At 66.2% G+C, this 8,532-nt stretch overlaps 3 protein-coding genes across 3 annotated transcripts; all 3 read right to left on the bottom strand.

The window, feature by feature from the left end:
• Positions 1-214: 214 nt before the first annotated feature.
• MNEG_11195 (guanylate cyclase) lies at positions 215-3,011 on the bottom strand (the record flags this gene model as incomplete). The annotated part of the gene is made up of 7 exons (XM_014040335.1): positions 215-292; positions 572-808; positions 1,018-1,245; positions 1,759-1,914; positions 2,229-2,264; positions 2,508-2,601; positions 2,866-3,011. Coding segments are annotated over 7 exons (975 nt in total), but the record flags the coding sequence as incomplete, so codon positions are not given.
• A 409-nt stretch (positions 3,012-3,420) lies between these two features.
• MNEG_11194 (Ankyrin repeat domain-containing protein 2) lies at positions 3,421-4,783 on the bottom strand (the record flags this gene model as incomplete). The annotated part of the gene is made up of 5 exons (XM_014040334.1): positions 3,421-3,712; positions 3,898-3,947; positions 4,149-4,217; positions 4,383-4,447; positions 4,651-4,783. 5 exons carry the CDS (start codon positions 4,781-4,783, stop codon positions 3,421-3,423), a joined length of 609 nt encoding a protein of 202 aa, XP_013895788.1.
• Positions 4,784-5,400: 617 nt separating this feature from the next.
• On the bottom strand, positions 5,401-7,685 carry MNEG_11193 (hypothetical protein; the record flags this gene model as incomplete). The annotated part of the gene is made up of 3 exons (XM_014040333.1): positions 5,401-6,780; positions 7,101-7,166; positions 7,350-7,685. 3 exons carry the CDS (start codon positions 7,683-7,685, stop codon positions 5,401-5,403), a joined length of 1,782 nt encoding a protein of 593 aa, XP_013895787.1.
• Positions 7,686-8,532: the final 847 nt, after the last annotated feature.

The following is an 8,532-nucleotide window of genomic DNA, read 5'->3' as shown; positions in this document are numbered from 1 at the left end:
GTGCATGTGTGTGTGCGAGTGTGAGTGTGCGTGTGTGTGTGTGCGTGCGTGTGTGCGTGCGCGCGGGTGTGCGCGCGCGGGTGCATGCGTGTGCACGAACATACGGTCAGGATTGCCCAGAGCATGTGACGCAGCGCCTGGTTGCAGGAGTGCAGCAGAAGAGCCCCTGCATCCCCTCCCCAACCGCACCACCCCCCTCGCCTCGCGTCCCCACCTGCCGCTGCTCCGCCAGCAGGATGAAGTCGCGGCTCATGTCGTGGAGGGGGATGTCACTCAGGAACAGCTGCTGGGCCTGCGGTGGGAGAGCAGTTGAGGTGTGGCTTTCAGACGCATGGGGCGTGCCCGTGATACGGGGCGTGCGACTCTGGGGTTCGGGGACGGTCTGAATGTACGACACGCCCTTTGCCCGGCGACGGGCATCCCAGCGTCACGGCAAGGCGCCGAGCCGCCTGCATGCGCGTGACCGGCCCGCATCCCGCCCATGCGGCTTTTGCATCGAGACGGCAGGTCGCCTCAAGAGGAGAGCGTGCAGCATGGCCTTCGCCGCGCGTGCAGCCAGGCGGAGACGCACCTGCATCTCGCTGAGGCTACCGCACCGCGGGCTCCCCAGGAACAGCAGCGCGCGCCGCGGGCCTCCCCTGCCGCCCGCGCCGCCCTCGCTGCCCGGTGTCCCCTCGTCTGCCGGCAGCGTCACCGGCAGCATCTGGCCGATGAGCTCCAGCATGGTGTTGCGGGCGTTGACCAGAAATGTGGTGTTGAAAAAGCCCGTGATCGCGTTGTAATCAACCGGGACATAGGGGTGGCGGATCTGTGCGGGGGGCGAGGGCGGGGGAAGCCAGGGAGGAGGGCGTGCGTGTGGGCTTTGTGGGGGGTGTGCACGCATGCCGGCTGCGGTGGAGGCCTTTTGGAGCCGTCGAAAGCCCACATTCTGGTTCAATACAGGGGTTCAAAACGACGGCCGCTCCGCCACTCCCCAAGCACCCCGCCCCTCCCCGTGCCGAGCCCCGGGCAACCCACCTTGAAGTGGTACCCGAAGGGGTCTCCCGCCTGCGCCTCGGGCAGCAGCCGCCCCAGCGCGGGCCCGACCTGCAGGAGGGTGAGGCGCTCCTCCGCCATCAGAAGGTGGAAGGGGTGCAGCTCGTAGAACATGTTGGGCGGCATGGCGAACAGCGAGGCCGCCGCCTTGCGCGCGGTGTCGTCGCGGGCGCGGATGGCCTCTTGGTGGGGGTAGGTCAGGCGGAAGATCTGCGGGCGGAGGGGTTTCGGTCAACATTGAGTGGGAGGGGTGCAATCAAGAAGGACGTGACTTGGAGGACGCAGATGGAGGGGGCTGAGTGCGTCTGACAGGGCACGCGGCCGTGTGGTAACCTCCCAGCCGCATGGGACCTCTGCAATGCAGCCAGGGGCTGCCCTTGCAGTGATACAGCGTTGCTCGTGCAGCGCTGCGGCCGCCTTTGCCTTCAGGGCGGCTTGACGACGCAGAATACGCATACACGGCCAGCTGGACAGCTGGGCGCCTGCTGCTACCTGCCTGCTGCCAGCTGCGACTGCTGCCTGTTTGTTCCTGAAGAGGCCCCTCTCCTCAATCACGCCTGCACATTCTCACATGCACTCGCACATACCCATGAGCACGGGCACACGCTCGCCCACGCTCGCCCACGGGCATGCACGCACAAAGGTCAGCACGCACGCACGCACACACACACACGCGCGCGCGCGCGCGCGCGTGCGCATCGTCGCTGCGCGCATCCGCCGCACCTCATGGTCGTGCCCCTGGTGCCTGCTGGCCACCAGCTCCACCCCAAGCGTGAACCCAAAGTACTCCTCCGCCATGCCCTTCAGTATGCCGGCCACCAGCGGCCACATGCCGGGCCGGCTGGAGTGGTAATGCAGCAGCAGCGAGTCCGCAGTGACCTGTGCAAGTGGGGCGTGCGGAGGTCGGTCAGAGCAGTTGCGCGACACAAAGCTCCAGCTGGACGCGAGGCTGGCCGCGTGCTGCGGGGTCAACTACATCGTGGCGCTGCGCGCACGGTCGGTGCGGCCCCGATCGTGGCCGCCCGAGCTTGGCCGGCCCCCGCTGTCAAGCGCGCGCCCCTGCATGCCCATGCCCGCTGCGCCGCTGCCGAGGCCCTCGCCTGCTCGCATCTGAAGGAGGGTGACATCATCGAAGGCCACCCCATCGACAAGTGCAGGTGCAGATTGTTGAGGTTCTGCAGGAATTCCGCCACATTGCTGCCCAGCACTTGCATCAGCCGGCCATACCCCTGACAGCACACGGGGCGGCGGCGGAGCGGGACGGGGGCACGCGCGCGGCTTCGCAGTTGATGGCAGCACGAGCGAGCCCGCAGCCGGGGTCGAATCGGCAGGTGCCAGGGAGGGGTGCAACAACCAGGCTCCGGTTGGGTTAGAGGTGCAGAAACCGAGCTGTCGGCAGGCCAGTGCAGGGTGCCGCACCAAGCAGATGCAGAGCAGCAGCGTCCCAAGATCGGCCGCTCTTGGTTGCCCACCTTCTCCTCAGCGTATCTGACAAAATCCACTCCAAACGCTTCGATCACGTCATCAAAGGACATCTTCAGCACCGCCGCCGCCGCCGCGCCAAGCCTGCGCGAGCGGCGACAATGGCGGGATGGCGCTGGTCGGCAGACTGCACCTGTCAGCAACATACAGCAAACGCTGCCGCTGCTGGGTGACAACCAACCGGTGGGCATGCAAAGCGTTTTGCGGCATGAAGTTGGCGCCAGCAGTTGCAGCGGTGTGCTTGTTGGCAGCCGCAGTTGCAGCGCGGCGCGCGCTGTTGAGCTGGGCGCCGCGCTGCCGGTGAGCCGCACGTCTTGGGCTCTTGGCTGGTGAACAACCAAAACTCACTGGTATATTGCCTTGTCTGAGTATGGACAAGAGGATACCCAGTTGGTCGCCACACCAGGACATCGCTGCACGATCTCCATCCAAACATTTTCGCCATAATCCCGCTTCACGAAGGCCTCGAAGGCCAAGTTGATGATGCCCAGCATTTCCCACAACAGCCTTTTCCGCGCTTTGGCGGCCTGCGGAGGCCGGCGCCAGCTTTGTGTGGGCGCAAGTTCAGCTCAGTCGCAGGGCGTCAGCTTGCGAGTGCACTTGTGAAGTCCACAGCGGGCGCATCAAGTGCTCCCTTGCCTCTGGATGGTCCACACACATATGGAAAAATCAGCTGCTTTCACTCCAGGCTGGCTTATATCTTCGGGTAAACGTAAGGATGCAGGGTGTCACCTGGGTGATGGCCGCTGGCACCTGATGGCTTGGGTGCCCAAATCCATGACTGAGCTGAGCATAGGAAGGAGTGGAGGCCTCCCATCAACAGACACCACTTTATTTTGCTTCAGGCTATGCCTCTGCGCCGTTGCACCATGCAAGATCAGTCAAATTAGTCAACCGTGCCTGTTACTGCAATCCTAGCTTCTGCTGCGCCTCCTGCGCGAGCTGCTGCTCTGCCGTGCCACCGTTGCCGCCATCACCCCCTGCACCCCTGCCGCCGCTGCCGCTGCCGCCTTCGCCGCCGCCACCCTCGCCGCCGCCGCCCTCTTCATCATCCCCGTCCTCATCGCCGCCGGCGCTGTCCGCGGCGTCTGCGAATTGAACCTGCGCGTCCGCAGCTGCGTCGAAGCTGTTGATGAGCTCCAGCAGTCCCTCCTGCCCGCATGCGAGCGCCTCGTCCACAGGGGTGCGTGTGGCGCTGCGGCCGCCGCAGCGCGTGTGGTTTGGGGGATCACCGGTCAGATTGCTATGGGATGGACGCGTGCAGACAACGCACATTGAGGTGGCAGCCTCTCAAGGAATCGGGACACCACATGGGCGGGCATGGGCAAGGCAGCAATTATGGCGCGCCCCTTGGGGCCGCCGCAGGGAGGGTTCCCTCACTTGTTCAGCACTGTGGCAGATGCCCCGCGCTCCAGCAGCAGCCGCATCACCTGCCCGCATGGTGGGGGGAAGTGTGGTCACAAACACGGCAGGCGGCCATTTCAAGTAGCAGCACACAGTGCAAAGCTGTGTAGTCTATGCAAGCGACGGCGCACGCAGGCCTCACAGCGGAGCAGCAGCACCTGGCAACGCGCACGAGCATGCATGTATGTGCGTGCGCATGCGAGCGCGCACGCACGCTTTCTCCCCACCTCTTTCCGCCCATTGAGACACGCCCAGTGCAGCGCTGTATTGCCCTCTGCATTCTTGGCATTCACAGACTGCAGAGTTGGAGTTTAACCCGTGAGTTGTGTGTGCAAAACGTCAGGCGCAGTTGAGAGCAGTGGGAGCTGGTCAAACAGCTGGCGTGCTGCCATCATTCCAGCTGCTGAAAAAGAACTGCTGGCACGCGTGGTTGAACAAGGATGCAGCCAAAAATGTCTCACCGCATTTGCATCAAGCAATATGGAAACAATTTCTTCATGGCCGTTGGCAGCAGCCATGTGCAGCGCTGCGTTTTGGTGGCGGGGGCAGGCGGCAATCCTGTTCGCATAGTAGCTCATCCTGCATGCGTGCATGCGTTCTTGAGTTGATGCGTCGCACTAGGAGCTCATTATTTGCATCAAAGGCGCCAGGCCAATCCTTCGCTATCACGCAGTCACGCACGCGTCGAGCCGCCGCCCTTGACCACGGCGGCCCCGCCTGCACACGCACCTGTCCGCCCTGATGAGTCTGTGCCATCCACCACCACGCCCTCCTTGATGGCGGTTCTGACGTCGTCTGTATCTCCATACCGCGCGCTATCAATCAAGAATTCCAGCCACTCTTCAGGAGTCGCGGTCGCCATTCTGCCTCAGAGATGTCAGATCACGGGAAATACCTGCGATAATGCAAAAGCCAAAATTATAAAAGTCGACCTGCGATACTGTTTTCGCGCCTTGCCTGGACTGCCCTGGTGCTTACATGCACCCCCGCGCAGCAGAGGTCACACCATCTGCAGCACCAGCTCGAGCTGCTCTGGCAGTGCAACAAGAGCAGGTACTGTACATCGTCATGCGCCCTATTTTGGCTTGAATCCTAATGCAGATGCACTTCCTCTGCAAGGTAAGCCTGTGACTGCCTGTGTGTGGCTAACCGCAATCGGGTTACGTACGCACGCCCTAATTGTGCAAGTGACTGGTGCCTGGCCTCACAGAGTCCACGCGGCAGAGTATGGCAGGTACATCACGCCTTGAAAACTCTGGAGGCTATTGCACACAAAGAACCTGTCTCAAGTGCTCGTGTTGAAGCATGCATACGCCAGGCGGCGCGCCAGTAGGTTGACAGTGGTCAAACTCCCCCCTTGCATAAAAGTTGACCATCTGTCAAGTAGTCAATGACAACACCAGCCCAGCACCATTGAGACAGGAGAATCAAAATCTCATGATGTCACATATCTGAATCCGTAGCGCTGCACCCTGCGTGCTAGTGGCGCGCCTGGCCGCCGCCGCTGCCGGCCCCCCTGCCGCCGCCGCCTCCCGCCCCCTGCACCTGCGCTATTATCTGCCGCTTCAGCCGCGCGTCCCCCGCGCTGCCCGTGCTGCCCCCGGACCCGCTCCTCGCGGCGCCGTGCGCACGGAGGCGCTCCGACGCCTGAGGTCCCACGTCATACCCGACCTGAGGCTGGGACATTTCCATAATGCCAGCTGGCGCCGCCTCCGCCAGCTGCGCAACCGCGCCACCCCCATCGCTCCCGCCAGCGGCGCTCGGCCGCTTGCGCGCGGAGCCCCGCGTCGCACGCGCGCCTGGCGGTGGCATGGAGCCGGCGCTCGGGCCACCGCCGGCGCTGCTGCCGCTATTGGCGGCGCCGGGCGGGGTCGCCGCAGCCGCCCCCACGGCCGCGCCCGCGCCGCCGCGCTTGGCTCGCTTCCCTGCCTGGCCCGCTTGCTGCTGCCCGTGCTGCTGGTGCTGCTGCTGCTCGCCGCCGCCGCCGCCGTCGCCGCCGGGTGCGCCCGCATCTTCCGACGCGACGCGTTTCGCCGAGCGCAGCCGGTGGTGGCCGCCCAGGCTGCCCGCAGCTGGGGGGTCGAGGAAGCCGCCGCCGTGGGGCGGCGACGGCGGCGCGTCGGGGCGGCTGGAGGTGAGGCTGGTGAGCAGGGTGTCTACCCCCTGCCATGCCGCCTCTTCGTTGTCCGAGGAGCCATGAGGCAACGGCTGCTGCTGCTGCTGCTGCTGCTGCTGCTGCTGCTGCGCCGCAGACGCGCCCTGTGCGGCAGGGGCCGCTGCAGCCGCGGCTGCGGCGGCCGAACCCTGCCGGGTCCGCCCCGCCGCGGCCTCGTGCAGCGCCTGCTGCTGCAACGCCTCCTCGCGCCTGGCCGCGCCCTGCTGCCTCTGCGCCTGCTGCTTTGGCGTCGCCCTCGGCGTGCGCTTCTTGGGTGTCGGCTTGGGTGCAGGTTTGGGCGTGTGCTGCTGCCGCTGGCTGCCAGGCTGCTGCTGTTGGTGCTGGTTTTGTGATCCTGCTGCTGTATTGGTGGGCGCCAGGTTCAGCGGGCTCCTCAGGGGGCTGGGCAGGGAGTCCGCTGCAGGCTGTTCCTGGTCTGGTCTCACTTGTGCTCGCTCCTGGAGCCTTTGCTCATTCGCGCGCTGCTGCTGCTGCTGCTGCTGCTGCTGCTGCTGCTGCTGCTGCTGCTGCTGCTGCTGCTGCTGCTGCTGCTGCTGCTCTGGTGCCTGCGGCGGAGGCATGGCGCCAAATCGGCTGGCGGCGCCGCCGGTGCTGCCGCTGATGCCGGGCCCTGGAGCGCCCGCCCGGACGATGCCGCCGACGCTCCGCCCCTGCTGCGTGCCAGGGATGCCGCCCAGGCCAGCCTGCGATGCAAGCAGGGGAGCAAGGAGACCAGCAAGCGTGCACAATTCACCATTATCTGACACATTCGATAGGTGGTTGCTTGGATATTGGTGAGTTCTTGCTGGCAGCAACCTGGCGCGCGGTCCTGCCTGCGACTGCCGCCAGCCCCAGCGGACGGTGGGAGCGCAGGCCCGGACGCCCCTCCATGCTCCCTGCACGCCAAGCTCGCCTGCGTCATGCCAAGCTGGGAGGGTAGCGCCTGTGTGCAGCCGGCGGCGCCCTCGATGCTGGGCAGCGGCCCCTCTGGCAGGTAGGCGTCGGTGGCCAGGGGCCGCCCCACGAGCGCGGACTGGATGAGCCAGTCCGCCGTCACCACGGGGCGGCCGCGCCGCAGCGCCAGCGCAACCTGGGGAGTGCGGAGCGATGGATGGTGGCCGCGGCACGCAGGAAGGGGGCGTCAAACAAGCGCCGACACGTACAGGTTGCTCTTCAAGCCCAAGGCAAGCCAGGTTGTGTTTGCCTGCACGGCTGACCGTTTGCCTACAGACCAAGCAGGCCCCATGCATGCAGCGCGTCACGCCCGCCGCACCTTCTTCTGTGTGCCGTCGTTGGCCCCGACCAGGGAGGGCACCATGAGGTGCGTGGTTTCCCCCGGCTTGAAGTTGCCCATGAAGCTTCCGCCCAGGTTCTCCAACAGCAGCTTGATGGTCTGCTTCTGGGCTTCCAAGAAGCCAGAGGTGGCCACCACCACGGGCGCAAACGTAGCCAGCGGCAGGCGGTGGGGCAGGGGGGACATCACAGGCATGCGGGGCGTCGGCTGCGCCAGCTGGCGCTTCTGCAGGGAGGCGCGCAAGGGGAAGCGGGGCGCGCAGAAGGCGGGCGCATCGGAAATGGGTGTGTGGCGACCTGCTTCGCCATGGGGCATGTTGAGACTATGAGAGGGTCGCAGGACCGGGTGGCAGGCACCACACCCGTCAGCAGGCACGCGACCAAGCAAGCAAGCACCAGGGGGTTGACAGCCCCCACCCATAGCCAGCCCAGCCGTCCCAGACCTCCCAGGCCGCCCACCAGCCAGCAGGACTTGATCCAGTACAGGGTCACGCGGCAGGACGGGTGCACCGCCGCGAAGCAGGCGTTGGCCTTCTCGAGGGCGGCTGCCTCCTGGGGGTGGAGGCCGTAGGGGCAGAGCGCGAAGCGCTTGGTGGCGGTGGCGGGCAGGTGCGTCGGCGCCAGGAAGATGCGGCCGCCGTACAGCCTGCGAGGTTTGCACGTGGACGGTTCGAAGAGAGGGTGGGTTGGCGGGAGGAGGGGCGAATCATAAACAGAATGCGGTTGGGATGCCACCGCGCATGAGCAGCCCAGCAAACCTTGGCTTTTTGTGATGTGCCCTCTGCCTAGCTAACTCAGGTTCAGCATGGCGACATGAGGGCGGCCTCGCATCCCCCAGCCGCCCCGACGCACATGACCGTCTCCCGCGCCTCGTCCTCCGCCGCCTTGTCCCCCGCGAGCGCGGCCAGCGTGAACCAGCAGTCGGCAAACAGCCGCTCGGGGCTCTCAGGGGGCAGCACCGCCTGCTGCCAGAACTCGGCCACCGTCGCGTCCCCGTCCCAGGGCGCGGCCACCCCCCGCTGCGGCGCTCCGCCGCCCCTGCTGCCGTCCGCGCCGCCGCCACCGCCGCCGCGGCCGCTGACCGACTGGCTGAACACACCCGTGGAGGCCGCCGCGCCGCCGGGCGGCGGCGCCGCCGCGGCCGCGGCCGCAGCGCCTGCCGC

This window comes from Monoraphidium neglectum (assembly GCF_000611645.1).
Source record: "Monoraphidium neglectum strain SAG 48.87 unplaced genomic scaffold scaffold02634, whole genome shotgun sequence".
Lineage (NCBI taxonomy): Eukaryota > Viridiplantae > Chlorophyta > Chlorophyceae > Sphaeropleales > Selenastraceae > Monoraphidium > Monoraphidium neglectum.
The sequence above is the reverse complement of the archived record's forward strand: the minus strand, read 5'-3'. Positions and strand labels throughout refer to the sequence as shown.